Genomic DNA, 22,173 nt, shown 5'->3' with positions numbered 1-22,173 from the left:
CTTATGGTCATATAGCCATTAATAATCAGAGGCAGGACCTGAACCCAGATGGCTCGCCCAAGATCATAAAACTAATAAGTACAAGATTCAATTCAAGATTCAAATCCCTACCTGCTGACCATAGGTCAAATGTTGTTCCCATAATATCACGCTACTTTTAGTGGCAACCAGTTTCCCTAAGACATTTGCACAATGCCACCTTCATAACAGAATCACAGAAACATAGAGTTGGAAAGGGATCTTAATGGAAAGCTATCCTAACTTCTTTCCAAAGCAAAATAAACTGTACTTTCAAGCAAAATGGCTGGAAATGGGGTCTATGGGAGGAACCCAGATTCTCTTTAAGAGAAACTTATTGACTCCTCCAAAGGCATTACATATCTGACCTAGACTTAATTTACTTCAATACTTCAAGGAATCATTCAAGCAATCCTCAACTCTTCTTCCACAAAATATAGTCTTTAAGAGTTGCTGTGGCCAAAAAAAAAAAAAATTATCACTCTCTAGTCAACTAGTGATAAGCATCCTCAAACCTGGTTAGACTGTGCCACAGAAAAAAAGATGAACAACCCATTAGCAGGGCCATCTTCAAAGCCTTTCTAGATTTTGGGGGGACCTACCAGTACTTCTGCTTAGTTGGAATACCCTTTGAGAACCCAGGAACACCTTTACTCTACCAGGTAGAACTTGAGTTGATCAGTGAACTGAGAACCTAGAAAGGGGGTAACCTCATCAATACCAGTCTCAAAAGCAAATATTTCAAACTCAAATCTCCTGTTGAAGTTGACAGCATTCTTTTATTTGTATTTCTATTATCTAATTGTTTGCTTCCCTCCCCAAAGGCTTATTAACCTAATTTCATAGTCAGAGAAAGAAGGACAAAGTAAATTAAATATACCTATTAGCTACAAGTTTGAGATCCCATTCTAAACAGCTACACTAATTGATTTAAGCATTCAAACAATAAATCTGTGTGATTGAGACTATTTGTGCACAGATGGTAAATCTCTGTATCTATCACCACATTCTCCTGGAACTTAAGGATGTCACCACCTCTGAAGAAGTTTTAATACAAAATTCAAAACTCAAGTCATGAAAGTCACCTACTTTCTTAGAAACCTCATTTCAATAGAAGATGGCTGATCCCAGATATGAGTTGAAGGGGACCGGCCAGTGATATTCCCTGCCAACTCTCAAATTTTGCAAGTCTGTAATACTTCTCAGCAGTAGCTGAATTTTACATCATTTAAGAAATGAATTTCCTAAAGCCTGTACTTGATTACCCTGAGGGGAAACCAAATTTGTCACTGTAAATTGAACTGGTGGTATTTTTTTTAATGAGTTCTACTGAGAGAGTTACAGAAATCTGAAATGGAAAGCACAGACAGGTTGTATTTTGAGGGTTTGTGGCAATTGCATCTTATGGAGTCAAAGTGGTTATTTCTGATGGTTAATGGTCAGACCCTTAATCACATAGGTCAGGTTAATAAGCCTAACCCATAGAACCAGCCTAGATGTTCAGTGATCCAATTTACTTTGGGGAAAATAACATGAATAGTTGAAGTCAGTCTCATATATGGACACATATAACCACACAAATTCAGTGGCATTAATTTGAGTATTTAATACTACTCCATTCATATACAACTGATTAAAACAAAGGAACAGATAAGGTATACAGATCACTATTAAGTACTGAAAACTTCAGCTCAAAAAAAAAAAATATGATGCAGCAACTGAAGCCAGAGACAGACTCTAAAGGAGGTATGTTTTTTTTCTACTTTCCTCAAATTTCAAGGTCCCTCTTGAGATCCCTAAACTCAATTAGCACTTATCGAAGAACATTATCTACAAGACATGACATACATACAGAAAACAAAGTAGAATTTTAATCTTTTAAACTCTTATGCATTTTACTCTCTATTCTTTCTTCCTTTTTATGGTAAAAATGGTTGAAGTCCAAAACATTACTTTAAAAAAATATGGCTGGGCTTACTTCAAACAAAACTGGCACATGAAAACACAGCTTTTTCAAAACAGACACATTTAGGAAATGCTTTACTAAGGGATTCATTATAGGATGTCTTTATATAGTAATCTAATTTATTACATTTAAAATGGATGTTTTATGAAAATTCAATAGCTTCTTTCACAAATTAATCTACTACGTAAAGTATACTCTTCTTTGAGCACTATGTTTCATGAATTCACCATCTTAACCATATTTCAACTCCTATTTAAAATTTTTATTTAAATTCTCCCAGAATTAAAATATATATTTTACAATAAATATTTTTAAAAGGCAAGAGACCATCCTATGCGAATGAATAAAGTATTTTTGTTACATACTTGTTTTTTGTGGTTGCCTCGCAAAAAGGAGCTGGGAATCCCATTTTTGCACTCTGAATCACTTTGCTCTTCATAGCTTTCAAATTCACTTGAACTCCACCCATAATCCAAAGAGCTGTTTCCACCTTCATCCCCATTTTCAACATCATCATAAATCATTTCCTCTGCATGCATTAATACCAAAATGGAATGAAAATGAAAATGCAGAAAGTCACTTGGATTTACATTTAAACATGAGCTTCAGCTAGTTATCATTTTCTATGATAGGTTTGGAATATTTCATACATCATTACAGAAAGTGAGATGCTAACTGTGGAGGAGTTTCTTCCAAAGAACAAAATTGGAAATGATTTCATTTTTATTATTCAGAGAAACTTTAAATTAACTGAAAATCTCCACCCTTGGCTTTGAATTTGACACTTAGTTTTTTTTTTTTTATAAGACTCATGATTTCATTGGCATAAGGACTTCCCAACAAGGGAATTCTGTCTACCATTGCAGATCAGCACCTGTTCTGCAACTTAGCAGTTGTCCGGTGGCATTGAGTGGTTAGGTGATTTCCCCAGAGTCACAGAGCCAGTATTTGTCAAAGACATTGAACCCTGGTCTTCCTAATTCTCAGATTGGCCCTCTAGCCCAGTGGTTCCCAAGGTTTTTAATTCTGTGAACACGTTTCAACAACCACCACAAAAAAGTGTGTTGTGAATTCCTAGAGTAACTGAATTTACTACTCATAATATAGTTTACAGTTATTTATTGCTCAAGATGACATTAGAGAATTTTTAGCATGAACCCCTTGGACCACCCTCACAAACCCCTAAGGGATTCACAAATCACTAAGTGGCAACCACTGCTCTAGCCCATAAAGGGGCATCTTGGTTTAGTGGGAAAACAATGGACTTGAGATCAGAAGACTTGGAATAGAGTCCCAGCTATTACCTCATTATTCTTTTCTTGAACTTCTCAGTGTTCACAATGCACTGTATTTGAATTTCTCACTTGCACCAGTTTGCATGTTTATGAATTTTGTGCTAATAAGCTCTTATGCAAATTTTCTTCCTAAGACCCATGATTCAAACTATTTCGTTATAGGAGTTGGTAAATAGTCACCGAACACTACAAAGAGAGTAAAATCAGGGGTCCGTGTATGTGTAATTTTGCTTTCTAAGTCTACTAACAGCACTACAACTTTATCCCATAAAAATAATCTGCACCCATAGTGGACATCTTGATTTCAGGATAGGTCAGCCTCTATATTTAAATATTGGATTTTTTGATGGTAAGTGATGAATGTCCACACAAGTATAATAGTATTAGCTGGCATATATATATATATATAATGCTTTGGGGTTTAAAAAGATTTTATGTACATTCTCTCTTCAAAGCAGGTAAACAGGACAAGAATCATTCTCCTCATTTTATAGATGAAGAAATTGAGGTTCAGAGAAGTTATTTGATCATACATCTAGAAAGGGGGCAGAGATGAGTCAAACTCAGGTTTTCTGGCTCTAATTACAGTTCTCTATTTCCCCAACCTCAGAATGTAAAAAAAATAAAATTATTATACTCAGTTATTACACGGTAGATAGCACGTAGACTCAGAGACTCTTATCTTTACCAAATACTCCATATCATTTATCTTCCTAAAGAATTTGCTTCTAGAAGAGGCCCCTGTTAAAAGGCCCAGAATATCAGCATGGCTCTGGTTTCAATTATTTATCAAATGCATTGTTAGAAATGTCTATTTTGGGTAAGGTTTTCCTCTGGGATGAGTTTCAATTGAAAAATTATGCAGAATAATTAGAAAGATGGCACTCCTATAGTGTGAAAACTTGCCAGTGTTTCCCTAATTAAATCTATCCTTTGAGTTATTTCAATTAAACCTGCTATAGAGAGTACTCTCACAAGCCACTAAAACAGGCATAATGAAAATAGCACTGACAATTAGATTCTCCTGTAGAAAAAGCATGCAAAAAGGAAAGATTTGAATGCATTTGGAATTTTTTCATTTAAAAATTGAAACTTTTTTCAAGTCAAATTAAACATGACATATAGTCATAACTCTTTAAAACATCAGCTTCTTCACAAATTCACATTAATTCTTCTAAAAGCACAATGTACATTTTAAACTTCCAGTCAAATATCCTGAAAAGTAATTTAAAAGAAGCGTAGGAGGAAAAAAAGACATGAGCTGTTTCATCATAGCGCACTTCTTCAATATCTTCTGAAATAAAATTATCATTGTATCTTTCTTATTGGCATTTAAATGGATTAGTGAACATCTTGTTCAACCTCCTCATTTAACAGATGTAGAAACTGAAGCCCATAGAGAAACTGTGGTTTGTCCAAGGTCATTTAGGCAGCCTGATGCAGTAGAGAGGGTGATGAATTTAGAGTTAGAGAGACTGGGTTCTGATCCTGACTCTGATATGTGCTACCTTTTTAACCTCAATCACTTAATCTCTGAGACTTAGTTTCTTGTTCTTCAAAAGAGGAGAATGAATAAAACAACCTCTAAGTTTTCTCTCCAAGCTAAATCTATAATCCTATAATACTGGCAGTGGCAGATCTGAACTCTCAGACCATGTTTAGACAACATCTAACCAACAAATTGATAGATTCAAGCAATCATTTCAATCACAAAACACTGTCAATTTAGTGACTAAAATCTTTTGTGTGACTAAAATGACTCCCTGTTTGCCTGGTTAATTCCATCAAAATAGGCATCCAGGTAAGCACTATGTTGACATATTTTGAATCCAGGACTTGATGACTCATTTAGGATCAAAGAAGACTTAGAGGCAGACAGGACTTTAGAAATTAGTCTGTTCAACCCCCTCATTTCATAGAGATGAAAACAAGGCCCAAACATTAAGTGGCTTTCCCAGAGCAATACCGGCAAGTAGGAGAGGACTTGAACCCATGTCTTTTGACTCCAAGTCTGGTGCATTTCTCAGATTCCTTCAGCCTTCGCTAAATTCCCTCTATTTGAATACCTGTGGTACTCTATATAATACTGGCTTCTATTCTCTAATGTCCAGTTTGTTATTTTTTCACTATGTGGGGGTATATCCCCAAACAGAATCATACAATCCTAGATTTAGCTCTAGAAGGTCTAGTCCAAGTCTGCCATTTTATAGATGAGGAAAATGAGACCAGAGGACCCAGAAAGATTAAATGACTTTACCCAAAGTCTCACAGATAGTGTCGAACACAGGATTTAAACTCAGGACTTACACCTCCAGAACTTGTGATCATCCTACTGTACAAGAGAACTGTAGGGTCATTGAGAACATGGATCTGCATTATATTCTTTCTATATTCCTCCATGGACCTAGCACAGTAGTAAATTTGTAATAATCATTCAATCAGTAATTACTGATTAAGCTGTTGAAAATGATATTTAAGCCTTCTTATAAAAATTGTTTTCGTTTTCAGTATTTCTACTTAAAAGTCTTTTGCCCCCCTCATTTTGTGAAGAACAAGTGCACTGACTCCTCTCAACAATGCCATTTCATCTACCAAAAAATTAACTTGGCTTTAACAAGTATAGTCACACCAACTAGATTGTGTACTCCTTTGTATCCCTAGCACTTACCACAGTGCTTGGTAGAAGCTTGATAAATGTTGATTGACTGACTAGTAGATAATTTGAGAAGATACTTTATCCTTTTTATTCTTTTCTTTATAGCCCCAGGACTTAGCCCAGTCCCTAACGCAAAATAGGTACTTAATGTTTGTTGACTTTTTCCTCCATATTTCTTAAAACTCTGCTGGTTTTGTTCTCCACAATTTTTCTGGCTTTTTCAAGGTCTACAAGATGGCTGGTATCTTTATGCAATGTCAAGTTCTAAGGGAATGATTTGGGTCCTCTATTGGGCCTGGATCCAAAGGGCTTCTTCTTCCACTGCCAGGAAAAACATCTCAAGTCTGCCACTGGCATCTGTTTTTCCCAACCAGTCCATTGATTGGCAAGTTCTTCTCTTAGTTTGACAGGAATCAAGCTGTGTGTCATCAGAGCACAATAATTTTGGAATTTGGCCCTGGGTAATTTCCTTCTCAGTTGAGATCATCCAGCTGGTTAGAGACCACTCACCCTCACCTAGCGGATGTGGACCGAAAGATCTCACACATAGTCCATTGTTATTCCCCAAGAGATCAGATTTTGTCCAAGGCGACTTTTAGAGCATTCTGCCTCATAAGCAATTTGGACCCTGTAGCCAGTAAGCCCAGTAGACTTGAAGTCAGACAGCTATGTTTGGTCGATCTTGCCTATTGAGACTTAGAAAATTATATTCAATGGTATCTGCAACTTCAGTGAGTTCTAAATAAACTTTACAAGTGAGAATGGCCTTAAAGGCCATCAAGTACAACGCCCTCATTATACAGGTGAAGAAACTGAATCCTGAGAAGGATGATAATAATAACATCAACAGCTCACATCCACATGGCCACTTTAATGTGTGCAAAGCACTTTACATGTGCTACCTCTCATTTAGTTATCAGAATATATGACTCCCATTTTACAAATGAGGAAGCCAAGGCTCAGACAGGTGAAGTGATTTACCCAGTCATGCAAGGGGTAAGTGTTTGAGGCAAGACTGAAACTCAGTGTTTCTTACTTCAAGAACAGAGTTCTAACTACTGCATCATACTACCTTGCCCATGGAGACAAAGATGGCAAGTAACTGAATCAAAATTCAATAAAAAGAAAGAAGGAAAAAGGAGGAAGGAAAGAGAGAAAGAAAAGACACAAAACTCTAAGTTCTGATAAGCCAATATGAAATACAAACATTTTTAGATCAGATATTCAAAGTAATCGATTATACATATATATGGGGATAAAAAGATGTTAGGATGACTATCCCACATCTAATTTGCACTCAAGTCAAACCTGGTTCTGAGTCTGAATTTTCTCTTGGAACATCATCATAAATCACTTCTTCTGGGTCTAAAACGGTAAAAGAAACATATTTAAAACCTGGGCAAGAACGGTTCAGTGCTATTTACATTTTATACAACCATAAGTTTTCCAAAACTAATGCTAAGGATTTTTCAAAAGTTAAGTCTAGAAGGTGATGAATATACTGTGTATAAAAATCATTGTGTTGGTAGGATGATTATTTTGATGAACACACGTAGATCAATTGTAGTTGGATTTTGCTACACCCTTCGAAAAAAATGTTATCTCTCTCCCAGATACTTAGTCCCTGGATAAAGTACGTGCTGCCATCTGATTTCAAAACACCAAAAGCATTAGCATAACATCACAGATTGACATTATCACGTGGCTTTAGAGATCATCTATTCAAACCCCCTTATTTAACAGATGAAGAAACTGAGCCCCAACAAATAACTTGTTCAAAATCACCTTGCAAAAATCATAAGAGGAAGAATTTGAACTCAGATCCTCTAATTCCAAATACAGAGAGAATATTTTCCCTGGAAGAAATTTGCAACTAACTCAGTGGTGTTTCTGGAGGGAATGTCATTTTTTTATCGTTGCAATGTCTGAGGGCTGATGAAGAATAGCAAAAGAGCTGAATGAGGTTTTGGAAAGGAAAGCTAAGTTCCAAGGATGCCAGATTTAAGGTGAAAACCAACCAAAGCCAATTAAATGCTTGAAGTCCCACTAAACAAATTTTAACAAAAGCTTGAATCAGGTTATAACAGTGCTTGTACTCACCAGGGAATTATGTAGAAAAAATAGGCCAAAAAAATTTAGGTACATCTAACAATTACTCCTCTTTGTATTAAGAATCATGTTCTTAACTATAACCCTGCTTTAAAATATTTGCATAATAAAATAATTGACTTAAGTAGGTTATAATATATCCTTCAGATTAGAGCATAGTGCTGCTACCTTATAATATTAAATCGATATATATTGTACAAAAGGTATCAAAAATAACTAAGACTCTATCATATAATATGGTCAGTTCTCCAAGCCTTAGCTAGAAGATCTCTATTAAAGAGAAACCAAATATTTCCCAGAGAGTTCTGATTGTTAGAAAGAATGTCTTCAAGCCATATCTTACCTCTTTGCAAGTATCTTTCCTCAGGTCTGCCCTCTGACACCAAGAACAAGATTTATTTCTCTTCTAGAAGGTAGCCCTTCAAATATCACATTCCCCTGCCATATCCCACCTGCAGGTTTTTCTCCATACTAAAATAACTCAACCTGGGGCAGCTAGGTGGCGCACTGAGTAGAGCACCAGCCCCAGAGTCAGGAGGACCTGAGTTCAAATTTGACCTCAGACACTTGACACACTTCCTAGCTGCATGAGCTTGGGCAAATCACTTAACCCCAATTGTCCTGTCTTCCTCCCTCCAAAAAAAAAAATCCCTCAACTGATGTTATTGTGGTATGGTCATAAGACCCTTAACATCCTGATTGTTTTAACTTTGGATTAATCTCACTTTGTCAGTGTCCTATCTGTCTGTTTTTAAGCATGGTAGGTTTTTTTTCCTCCCTTCCTACTTCAACATTAAATATTTAGTTTAAACTAAACTAAATGGTATCTACCATACTGAGACTATGCCCTATCCCCTTCTTGCCATTGTACTTTTCACATGAGAGAATATTTACCCTTGTTTAATAATATTTATGATCAAAACCTCTGTAGTACTTTTGGTTCTGATGAAAATTACATAATGTTAGAATTAGTAGGGAGCTTGAAGATTCAAATTCCTCGTTTTATAGAGGAGAACACTGAAGCCCAGGTTAGGGAACTAACTCGTTCTGGGTTACATGACTGGCTGGTTACAGAATGAGGACAAGAAGCTAGGGACCCTGACTACTGATCCAGGATTCTTTCCATTGCACTGCATGACTACTGTTTGCTGCTGTTGAAGTAATGCCGGTTTACTGTTTGTACTAAAATGTAGCCCTTCTAATTAGCTGTCATCTGGATAGGAGGAATGACTAAAGGAAGAAAATTCAGATTAATTTAGCTCTGGAATTAAACTGCTTTGGAATAGCACATCCATAATTTTATGGTAAATTTATGCTGATTTAATATCCCCCGAGCAGAATCATCCAATTAGGATAGGTTTTTTGTTTTGACAGTGTCATAATTAAAACCCAGAATGAAACATCCCAGCAGATAATTTAATAATTATGAATAACTAAGATAGCTCTACCTTGTAAGTCAATCACACAAGCCAATTACAGAGAGATTAGTGAGCCAGCAAATAACAAAAGGGGTAATTAGGGAACCGATTTTTGTTTTTCTACTAAAAGAAAAAAAAAAGCCACAAGCTTTAAAATCAACCTAGCTAAAAATATTCACAGTCTTACAAAACTATACATGGGCCAGCAGATCACATATGCTGTCTGCCACATGGGCCAGCCTCTTCCAGGAAAAAAAAGAATAAATTTCCATGAAAGGGAATTGGTTCAAAGGCAAACAGAGACAGAAAGCCTGTGAATATTCCAGATCCACTGCTGACTGTAGGCTGCAAATCAGAGTATTACAATCCCATATTCTTTTAAGCTGGTTACAGGTACGTTATTTCCAGCAGCAATACAAAGTTAGGAGGAGATGTGTTCCTGGCATGCCCATTGACTGAAGAATCATCACCTGTGGAGGTAATTCTGCACTAAACAAACTACTAGCTTCCAGACCTGGGGCCACTGAAAAAGGTTTCTTCTCTTCCGAATGACTCTTACTATAATGCTTCATTTTTAATAAATGGATTAATTTTTTCTGTCTTTTAGCAATTTTGTCAGTGAACTTTTCGTTCAACAGTTTCTCCTTTGCAGCTGTTTTTTATGACACTCACTTTCCATCCATGCTGTATTGGCAGGATCTGCAACCCATTTGGCTAGAGGGCTGTCTTCTTTATTAACCGGGTCTTCACTTAAAAATAAATGACAAAACAAAGTATTAATATTCATTAACATCACCTAGCAATAGAGACCCTTCATCTCATGTCTCACCACATGGCTAAGTCTTTATTTTACATCATAATAGGCCAAGAAATAATGACAATCATAAGCTTACTTTTTTTAAAGAGAACCTTAGAGTTTACATTGCATTACTTTAGAGCATTTTCCTAAAACAGTCCTGGGAGGTAGGTGATATCAATATCATTATTCCTATTTAACACAAGAGAAAACTTTAAATCTATAGGGTAGTAATATGACTGAATTTCACAGAGTGAAAAAGTGGTAGGTTTGGGGGCTTGAACCCATGACTTTCAAATCAGTGCTCTTTCAACAATACCAAGCAGCCTTTGGGCACTTTTGGGCAAACAAGCCCAAATCATAATTTTTGCTCACAACTTCAGTGTTGTGCAGTGGGAAGATTTGTGCCACAGGACTTAAATTTAAATACTGATCCAACCACTTGTTACTTGTTTGACCTGGGGTCACTTAAATTTTCTCATTTGTAAAATGAGGGGGATGGCCTATATGTCCTCTGAAATCCCTTCCACGTTGAAATCTATCTTATGTTCTTCTCCATCTAATTTTCTTTCATTAATAAAGTCAAGTACTTATTGAATGCCTATTTGGGACATAGCACAAAATAAGGAATTGGAGAACCATAAAATAAATATTAGACACAGTCCTTGACATTCCAGGAGCTGACAATCTCACTGGAGAGACACAGCATACAAACACGAACCAAGTGATGCAGCTGATTTGAAGTTAGGGACCTAAGTTTGAATCTTGCCTAAGACACTTTCTAGTTGTGTGAACCTAGGCAAATCATCCAACTTCTCTCAGCCTCAGTTTTCTCCTCTGTAAAATGAAGGGTTTGGACTCAATGGCTTCTAATATTCCTTCTAGTTCTAAATCTATAACAACTAAATCTATGATCCTATGATCATCAGGTGCTGTATATATAAGTGTTAAGAAATAAGGTTTAAAAAACAAAGCAACAGATGAGTTCAAAGAATGGAGAAAATCAATGTGAGCTGGATTAGCAGGAGAAGGCCTTGTGGAAGAACTGATTTGTGAAAGAAAGGTCTTTCTTTCACAGGGAGAGAGGGAGGAAGAGAAGGAGAGGGCATTCTCAGCTGGGGAAAGCCTTGTGAGCAAAGACTTAAAAGGGGACTAAAATGATCAAAACAGAAAAAAATGCATTTGACATTTTCTCCTTTTTATCATTCTATCCCTGGGAAAGGCATAGATATCAAGAGGAAAGGGCTGAACAGGTCATGGACAGTACTTGATAATTAAATCCATGAACGATTAAAGGTAGACTTTCCAAGGTAACATGATATAACTGGTTATAAAAATCCACTAAAGCACAATCTCTTTCCTTGTGGAGTTTGGGTTCATAGACTTATAATCCCATTACATTTTGCATTCTACTTTATCTTCTAAATTAAAAAAACAAAAACTGCATTCAGGTGCTACTTCAGATTCTTTTTTTTTTCTTTTTTTTTGCCGTTCAGTCGTATTTCAGTCATGTCCAACTCTTTGTGACTCCATTTGGGCCTTTCTTAGCAAAGATACTGGAATGGTTTGCCATTTCCTTCTCCAGCTCATTTTTACAAATGAGGAACCAAGGCAAACAGGGTTAACTAACTTGCCCAGGGACACAGAGCTAGTAAGAGTCTGAGACCAGATTTGAACTCAAGGAGATGAGTCTTCCTGACTCCAGGCCCCATGCTCTATCCACTGTACCACCTAGCTGCCCTACTTCTGATTCATACTCGTATGACCCTAAGCAAATCACTTGAGCTCTCCATGCTTCAGCTCTAAAATTATAAGTTGCAAAGCAGGTGCCGATTGCATCAAGTAAAGAAAGTTTCTTCACCCAGTACTGATTACATCAATGAAATTATGTCTGGTCCAAAAAAAGAAGTGATATTTTCAAAGTCAAATGTAGCTAAATATACAGACATTCAAAATGAAAAATTAATGAAAATAAAACAAGCATTGATAAGACACTTACTAATTGTCAAGCACTGTGCAAGACAATAGGGACCCTAATGATAAAATGAAGCAGATTCCCTACCCTCAAGCAATTTACATTCTACTGTGAAGAAATCATTCTCATTTCCAATAGTTCTCATTTCCAGATAAATATATATTTTGTTCATTATAGTAACAAATGAAGTCCTAAAAAGATTTTTGTGTCAAAATACAAATATCAAATACCTAAATAAATGAATACTTATGCCTAAAAAGGCTCCATGTTTCTAATTTCAGAGGCACTCATGTAGTATTTTAAAAATATTAGCCTAAAAAATAATAAAAAAAAACTTTTTTAAAGCTCTCTTCAAGAAAAAATAATTTATTCACAAATAGCAAAGGAACGTGTTCCAAGTCTTGGCTGATACCAAAGCAAAGATGGTTTGAATTGGAAACACATCCTAAATCTTAATCCTTCTTTCTTTATCTCTCTGTTCTAAAGTTCAACCCTTCATCCAGATATAGCTGAGGGGTATATTTTGCCAAAAACCTCTAAGAACTTGCTCCTAAATAAATATTGATTTATGGAAAGTATTTCCATATACATATAGGTTAAGGGCACGGTGCCCATGCAATCTGGAAAATCTGCATAAAATTTTTTGGCCCTCCTTTTATACCAGGGAAGAAGAAATTGTGTATATTTATGGTATTAAAAGATAAAATATGTTGATGTTATACAATACTAAACATATATTTTATGCATTTCTGAGTTTCTAATCTTTTTCTGTGTCATCTGCTGGTCTTCAAGTGTTGTCTGGGGCTTCCACAAAACTCCCCAAAACTGCTATTTGATTTCTTATGCCAACTCATGATATATCAAAACCACAAGGGGGAAAGTCACAATGTGGAAGGGATAAATGTGTTTAAAAAATCATAGAATGGAAGAGATTTTAGAAGTCATATTATATAAACTATTCATTTTACTGATAAGAAAACTGAGTCCTAGATATAGCAAGTAACCTGCCCAAAGTCACACAGCAGATTAAGTTATAAAACCAGAATCAGAACCTTGGTCCTTGATTCCCAATCCACCGATCTTTCCAAACTGCAATTAAGGAAACCAAGGAATCATATAGCAGGGTTGTGGTATCAAGAAAACCATAACCGCAGCCCTAAGGTCTTTTACAGATTTGGGTGAGTGACCTAAAGATCAGTAGATAACACCAAGAAAAATAAGTGAAAGGTAATATAAATACAAGTATGTCAAAAGCAGAAAGATTAAAGGATGAAGGTAAAAAGATGGTCTGGAGGTGTAATTAGAGAATAGGGAATATGCCAGTCCTTCTTTCTGACTCTATAAGGGAAATGGGGGAGTTGATTCTAATGGAGAAGATTACAAGATATATTATGTCCTCAGAAGAAAGTGAGATTTTAATAAATTAAGGAGGTTGAAGGAATATTGGTTGAAAAGCTCAAAAAAATAGGAGATAAGTAAAAATGTCTCCCATGAACAGAGAATTTTCTCAGCAGCATGCCACGGTGTAACCTGCATGACATAATCATATCCCACATAATTTATTGCGTTGGTAACTAGAGTCAATTCATGGGTCCTACAGCTATAAACATTATGTAGGAAATATTCCTCCTAAGATCTCATGAATGCTTTCTTTTGCAAGTTGATTTTTTTTGGAGAAGGGAGTAATAACTTCTAGCCATGCATGCCAGGAGAAGATTTACAGAAGAGATAAGATTTGAGTCGAGCTTTAATGAATAAGATTTCAAAAGTTGGTGAAGTTGGGGTGAACAAATAGACTTGAAGGTTAGTATGAAAGAAGTAGAGTCTAGAGTGATAGACTGGGCTCAAACTCTGGAAATCTCTGAATACTAGATTAAGAACTTCTTTTAATCAAAAATTCTTGTTTATTAACTAATTATTGAATATTGATTGACAATCAAGTGCTAGTGAAGGTTTTTGAACCTGAGGATGATGTGACTGAAGTGACATTTGCACTGAGATGAACCAATCAATAAATAATTATTAAGGTGACTACTAAGTGTCAGGTATATCAGAGGAAGCACAACATAGTGCAGAATCAGCCTGGAAACAAAGAAGACTTGGGTTCAGATATCATCTCTAATACATACCAGTTCTGTGACCCTGGAGTACTTAATCTCTCAATGATGTAGGGAACTTTCTAAGACTATACATTGCAAAGGTATTGGTCATATGGCTTCCATACCTGGGAGTTCACTGTACCAATGAAATCATAGATTCATTCTCTATTTCCTATTGCTATGTGCCAGATACTGTTCTAGGCCTTGGGAGGGGATATGAAGACAAAAATGAAAGAGTTTGCCCTTAAAGAGCTTACACTCAATCAAAGGAGACAGTGTGACATATAATAATTTATACAAAATAAACAGAAGGTAATTTTAGAGGGGAAGGCATAAATAGCTGGAGGCTCAGGACAGGTTTCAAGTAGAACATAATACTTAAACTCAACATTGAGGGAGACTAAGGATTCTAAGGAAGCGAGGTGAAGAAGGAAAGCATTCCAGGAATAACCAGCACAAATGTACCAAAGTGGGGGGAGGGACGGAATGTCAAGTGTGAGGTACAGTAAGAAGACCAATTTGGCTGGATTGTAGAGTGAGGGGGAGGGGGTAATTTATAATAATTCTGGAAAGGTAGGGGAGCTGGATTCTTCTGGGGACAAAGGGCTGTGGAAGGTGGAACAAGAAGAGTAGAGGTAGTGAGACAATCTAGACATCCACTGAAATTGTCTAGGTATTATATAAGGGTCTAAGCCAGCTAGCATGGTAACAGTGGGGATAAAGAGGAAGGAATATATATGATATATGAAGGAACTTTGTGAGGAAAGAATGGATAGAACTTGATGGCTGAATGAAGCGGGGTGGAAAATGAGAGAAGTCAGGGTAACATCAAAATTTCAGGCCTAGCTGACTAGATAGATTACAAGACTATCAACAGAAAGAAGGAAGTACAAGGTAGGGATTGGGTTTTAAACATGTTGAGTTTGTGACAATGGTGGGACTCCAGGTAAAAATGTCTACAAGGCATCTGGAACTGGGGAAGGCATCAGGATGCCAAAAGAGACATCACACTTAACAATACAGATTTGAGAATTATCCGTTTTTATGTAAGCCTAGAGGAAGGTTTGACAATTTGGAAATGTAGAAGGAAGAAAGAAAGTAAGTTAGAATAACTTGTACTAAAGTTTTTAAAGAAAATAGCATCAAATAAATCCAATTACAAATAAATAATTTTAAAATATCCAGGTATGTGTGTGTGCATATATTCATGTATGTATTAGGCATAGATACCTGTTTGGAGGATCCTCTGAACTTAAAGAATTGAAATGAGACTCTTCTGTCAGCTCCTGTGTCTCTCCTAGAAAAAGAAACAGAGAAATTCGTAGTTATTCTGTGTCCTTTTCTATACAAATATTTGAAGTGCAGTGAGCAAGGCAGGGAGGAAAGCAAAAAAAAAAAAAAAAAAAGAGCAGATTGACTCTGCGCTGGCCAGGGTAGTCTACAAGCTGCTTGCTTAGATATAAACTGCAGGCCTCTTCTTTGAGCCAACTGGTAGGACGACTTTTCTTCTCTCCAAATCCATCCTCAGCCACCAGTACCCTAAACATTATCTAGCAATAGATCTGATTCACTGTGCCCTAAGGAATATTTTGTTGCCCCCGCATCAGTTAATGCCTAAAAGTAAATAATACCTAGGAAAAACTCCACCAAGAGAGCCTATATAAAGGGAAATATCATGGCTATATATAAACTTAAATAAATACAAAATGTTCTACATCATAAAGCTGGAAGAAGTGAAAGGACTCAATCAAACATTCTTTGGCCATAAAAAGTTCCAACCATAAAAGCTCCACAAAGATATGGCAGAGTATCATCATTATAAACTGGCAGCAACTTTTTGAGATAGGACACTGGGCTCAGTGTTTGTGCTATTAAAGAAATAGTAACTGGTAAACCCAGAAGTACAAAAAGATTTCTTGGGAACTGCTTCTGGGCAAAGCATAGGGTCAACCAGACTGTCTCAATGATGCCCACCAACTGCCACCCAATCCAAGTAAGGGCAGAAAGGGGAGGCGATCTGGAAAAAACAATAAACAGATGGACAATAGCCTACAGCAACCCCTAAAAACTTCAGAAGATAGACCAGCTTTAAGGGTTCAATATAGTTTGGATCATTATTTAATGACTAGTGGAGAAGGTGCTAGTGACTGTCCAAAACAATAACAGAATGTATAACAGAATATAACTAGAACTGGAACGATTGTCAACCTACACTGATAAAAGGAGTTTTCTCACCAGGAAGTCACCTAAGTTGATGTAATCTGATGTTAGGACCAAAAAAAAAAATCTATTAATATAACAGAAAAAAATTATCACATTAACACTGAAGTATGTATACTTATAGTATACACTTTATTGTTCATTACAAAGAATTTTATCATCAATATTGTATCATTTTATACTATTTGATTACTATAGAAGTACATTAATATTATTAATTGTGCTAAAATTTCCTGAATCATGGCCAGACTCAGGAAGTAAAATTTGAGAGAGCTATCATAAAGTCCTATATAATTTCTTTTAAGTAACACAGTATTACTTTTTTTTAAATTCACATGACCAATGGCCCTAATCCAGGCCTTCATCACCTCTCATCTATATTATTGCAGTAGCCTCCTAATTGATTTCTCTAACTGTTCTTTCTTCTTTCCAATCTATCCTCCATATTGGTGGTGCCAATGATATTCCCAAAGCATATATCTAACCATATCTCTCCACTACTTAGTAAGCTCCCATGGTTCCCCATTTCTTTCAGATCAAATACAAATTCTTCTCTTAAAACCTAAAACCCTTCATAATCTGACTATAACTTTCTGTCCCTGTTTTATGTTATTTCCTTTCACACAGTTGATGGTACAGATACAAAGGTAAAAAATGGCACAGTCTATTCTCTTTAGGAACTTACAGTCTAGTAGAAGGCATACATTATTAAAGCAAACAAATAACTATAATATTCGTTGATGTGATTGATTACATAAGGCCGGGCCTGAGACATATAAGGACGAAAAGATCACTTTTGGGTATAGGAAATAGGGAAATCAGGCTTGCATAGAGGAAGTCTCAGTTGGGTCTGTTAGAAAGGATTTTAACAGGTAGATAGATGGCAGAGGGATTCAGTCCGGACATGAAGGAATGAGAATGAAAATTCATGGAGATAAATCAGGGCGATGAGTCCAGTTTGGCTGCAATGCAAATTGTTTGAAGAGGAGTAATTTGAAATAAGGCCAAAAAGGAAAGTCAGAATCAAATTGTAGAGCTTCTTGAATGCTAAGTAGCTTCACTCTAATGTATATTTTAGACTTTATTTGACACTATCCCTTTCACACACTATATGTTATAGGCAAATTGGACTAACTGCCGTTTCCTATATTTGTCCTGGATTCTCCTACTTTGTTGAATTTGCAAACTCTGTTCCCAATCCCTAGACTGAAAATTACCCTCACAACTATCTGTTGGGCTTCTTTCTTTAAAGCCCATATCAAGCCACCTTCTCTATGAAACCTGACTGAGAAAGTAGAAATTAGCCCACACTATAACCACTGACTAGCCACTGACTGTGCTTCCACTTTACATTCCATCCAACCATGCACCCAGACCATCCTATTATCTGCCTGCCTCCCCCTCCACTTTCTAACTCCTCAGAACAAAATATCGCTCCCTAGTGACCGTTCTCCTATGTCCATTGTCTTCCTATATAAGAATGTAAGCTCCTTTGAGGGTAGAGACTGTTTCTTTAAAAAAAAAATTTGTATCCCCCATGCTTAGCACAATGACTGCTATATAGTAAGGAATTCATTCATTCATTCATTCATTCATTCATTGCTAGCCTGGCATGACCTGCTATTGATGAACCATGCTGGCTCTTTGTAATCACCACTTGCTTCATTTCTTCTGTTTTTACTAATCATCTCTTTAATGACCTGTTGCTATAATATCAGACCATAATATAGCTCTACACTTAGGAAGCAAAAATCCCCTTGAGTTCTTTTTTTGCCAATCAGGACAATGTCACTTTTGTTTTTTCTTACAGAAAAGAAACCTCTTTCCTTTCCTATTCTCCCATCACAGACACACACTAAACTCTTTTCTCCAGCTGCTAGTAGGAGTGACATACATTTTAAAAAGAATGACTCTCCAGTCTTTAGATGACGTTATTCCTAGAAATGACTTGCCTCACAAAAGCTTGTAATAAACTGCCTTCTGACACAACCTCAGTTAAACAGACTTTATATTATAGCTCCCTTAAAAAAATAGAAACCTGAAATTTAAAAAAATAGAAATTTACAACTTTTGAAAGAGATTTAAACAGTTTGGTCACATTGATCTAACTCCATTAGGTTCAAGAGAGGTTGACTGCATTCACATTCACTTATTGTGCTTTCAATTCATGAAAATAGGTCAGCTAAACACACTTGTGCTTGTGATGAACAGATTTCCCAGACAATTAAATCTTTTAACAAATGTTTCCCCTTCCAAAAGAGTATTTCTGTTCCTTTAGTAGAAAGAAAGTAATTCAAGGTCTGCTACTATTTCCAAACCAAATTTCTTTGAAAAATTGGGAAAAACCACAATATTGTAAAGGATAATAACTCTGAAAGACTTTGGAGCTCCAATCGAAACACCATTCTTGATTCTGAAAGAGTGATGATTAAGCATGTCTGCATTTCTTGGAAGAGAGGTGATGGACTAGAGGTGCAGAATCAGATGTACATTTTCAGATGTGGCTAATATGTTACCTTGTTTTTCCTGATTACACTTATTTGTTGCAAGAGGGGACCTCTACTTGGGGTACATGGGAAAGGGAATACAGGACATGGCAGGGGAAAGGATTAAGTAAATGGGGAGTAACATATGCAAAAAAAATTAAATAAAGAAAATATCGATAGAACATTTTAAAAACAGAAAACAAAAAAAGTAAGAAGGGAACACAAACAGGATAATCTTGCTCTTTCCTTATAAAATTGAATATATGTCTAAAAATTTACAAATAATATAAATATATAATTTCATCTACAATTCTTTTTATTCTTTGAATATTGATGTTTGTCTTTGTTTATGATTCTTAAATTCACAGATTTTTCAAAATGGAAAATTCTATGATTTACAGCCAAGAATAACCATATCTATCAATTCCCTTTCTGTACATATAAGATAAAAATTACCTTCTTCATCCACAGAGAGAGTACGAATGATGATAGGGCTGGAGTAGGCTGGAAGTATGAGTGGTAAATTGGAGGGAACTGCATAACCACAAGGCACAGGAACAGAATAAACACTTGGCACTCCGGGGCTTGAACTTTCTTCTTCTGCAGTTGGATCTGGTGACAGTTGCTCCTTCTCCTGGAATGGTGTAATATTGATGACTGAATATGGATTTACTTTCATGGGTACAGCTAGTTTACCAGCTTCTGCAACTTGCAAATTGTCTCCTCCAGCTTCATTACTGTCTCCTAAGAAAGAAAAAGAAGAACCTTCATTTTCTCATGTGTCATAAAATAATCATACCCATCAAATATTTCTCTTCAGGGTCTTTCTAGGAATGGGAAAAGAAGAAATGGTAAAAAATTTAAAAGCCTCCCTTTGTATATGTAACCTCATATCTACGATAGGTGCCCAAGAGGGTATTTTCTTAAACCGGTGATGTGGGAACTATCAAAGAAATTGATCTTAGCTGTTAGGGAAGGGAAAATCTTTGGAAAATATGGATGAAATCAATGGGACTTTTGTGGGACAACAAGAATTTCAATACCCTAATTACTACTGAAAACTATTTATAAATTTAAGTTGTGGCCAGATAAACAGATCATCGTGATCACCTGAGCAATGACATGAGCATGCCTGATATATCATGTAAGTGCATAATTCACAGAATGCTACTGTTTTAATCCAACCAGTTTATCCCTGGAGTACTTTGTAAGACTTAAGATAAAATAAGTAACTACATCTAGCATAGATTTGCATTGAATCAACACATCATTACATTTAATTCCTTTTTTCAGTGGCTTTCTGTTGTCTCTAGCATAATATTTGGCATTTCTGGGCCTTCATAACCTGACTGCAGTCTACATTTCCAGATTTATTACACATTATTGCCCAGCACACAGTGTGTTTCAGCCAAGCTGGCCTTCCTGCTGCTCTCCCTCACCTCCATGCCTTTCTCTACACAGGCTGCTCACATGACTAGAATGCAGGTCTTTGTTTATCTCCTCCTAGGATTCTCAGTTTCTTTCACAATTCAGCTCAGGCACCACCTTCTATGGGAAGTTTACCTGGCTGTCACCCTTTGCTCCCATAGTCTTTACTGCTCTCTTCCTCCTCATGTTATTGTGTATATACTTATCCATGACATGACAAGCAACATGGTACAGAAAGAGTGCTGTACTCAACTGGGTTGGAGGCCTGGCTTTGTCACTTATGACCTGTGTGACCTTGGGTAAACCAAACCTTTCTGGGACTCAGCTACATCATCTGTAAAATAATGGAGTTGGACCAGATGGCCTCTGAGATCCCTTCCCTCTAGGACTATGAGTCTATCAGACCGCTGTAGAATACAGGCACCACAAGGGCAGGGAATGTTTTGTTTTTGTCTTTGAATCCCCAGTACTGGCACAAAGCCGGGCACACAGTAAGCACTTAATAAATGCTTCTTTAATTGAATTCTAAAAATACCAGTACATGAGCTAGAAATTACTTGTCTCTGAAAGAAAATATCTCTCACTCTACTCCTCAAAATCTAATTAGAAACAATGAAAAATAGTACCCAAAGAGAAATACATACAAAATTTAAACTATAATGAAACTGACCTCTCTGGCTTCTTTTAAGTTCCAACTAAAAACCTGTCTTTCACAGGAAGCTTTCTCTAACCCCTCTTAATTTCAGTGCTTTCCCCCATTTCCTATTTATCCAATATGTGTGTGTTAGTGTTCATACACATGCACAGACACACACACATACACATATACGTATTTATTTGTATGTCGTCTCCGCATTAGATTGTTAACCCCTTGAGGGCAGGGATTGTCTTTTGCCTCTTTTAGTATTCCCAGCTCTTAGCACAATGCCTGACCTATTGTAGGAGCTTAATGTTTATTGAATTGAATTGAAAAACTAACCAAAAAAAAAAAGATAAGCATGCCATTCTTAAAAATTCACTTTTCTCCAGGATATTTAAAATAGGCTTCTAGAACACACATTAGAGGGGTGGAGGTGTGTGAGAGGAGGGACAGAAATCAGTTAAAGTTCTATAAAATAGCACTCAAACAACATGACAGCCATCACTGAATAGCCACCTGGGCATTCACCTGTGGATGGAACCTCTTTATTTTCAGCATCCCCCCTGGAATCAGATTCGGATGACGGCAGAAGTGCTTGTCTATCAGCTTCTGGAATTTCATCTCCACTGTCAAAATCAAATTGCTCTCCTTCCTCCTCTTCATCATTATTGGTAGCACTTTTTAACTCATTTTCTAGAACTGAACAAGGACAGACACAGAGATGGTTAGCATTTGTTAATAATCCAAAAACTGTAACAACCTGATGACAGAGTTTACCCCAGGAGTCATCAACAATTTACCACACTGGCAGTACATCAATTTCTCAGTTGACATTTCTACTAGCATTGCTAAGGTAGTGGTGGAAAAAACCTTCCAATTAAAATCTTCCAGAATTTCATCTCTACTGTCAGATCTCACTGCTACCCCTTCTTTTTTTTCATCATTAGCAACAGAGATTTTTTAAATTCACTTTCTAAGATCTGAATGACACGAATTCATGTAGTTTTGCTTTAGCTTCCACCCTGCTTCTAAATTCCATAGTGTTTTTTTTTAAAGAAAGCAAGAAG

General features: G+C 36.4%; 1 protein-coding gene across 4 annotated transcripts in view; it reads right to left on the bottom strand.

Annotated features, from left to right (window-relative positions):
• Nucleotides 1–22,173, bottom strand: part of ARHGEF10 (Rho guanine nucleotide exchange factor 10) — a 244,523-nt gene that overhangs the window by 148,215 nt on the left and 74,135 nt on the right. For all 4 annotated transcript variants that reach the window (XM_036752754.1, XM_036752755.1, XM_036752756.1 and 1 more), the window contains exons 3-8: nt 21,635–21,805; nt 19,495–19,782; nt 15,563–15,629; nt 10,135–10,211; nt 7,244–7,300; nt 2,350–2,513 (exon numbers count right to left, since the gene is read on the bottom strand). In XM_036752754.1, coding sequence (XP_036608649.1) covers nt 2,350–2,513; nt 7,244–7,300; nt 10,135–10,211; nt 15,563–15,629; nt 19,495–19,782; nt 21,635–21,805 — 824 coding nt within the window. The remainder of the gene's footprint in view (nt 1–2,349; nt 2,514–7,243; nt 7,301–10,134; nt 10,212–15,562; nt 15,630–19,494; nt 19,783–21,634; nt 21,806–22,173) is intronic.

Source organism: Trichosurus vulpecula, chromosome 3, assembly GCF_011100635.1.
Source record: "Trichosurus vulpecula isolate mTriVul1 chromosome 3, mTriVul1.pri, whole genome shotgun sequence".
Lineage (NCBI taxonomy): Eukaryota > Metazoa > Chordata > Mammalia > Diprotodontia > Phalangeridae > Trichosurus > Trichosurus vulpecula.
This window is presented reverse-complemented; position numbering and strand designations above follow the sequence as displayed.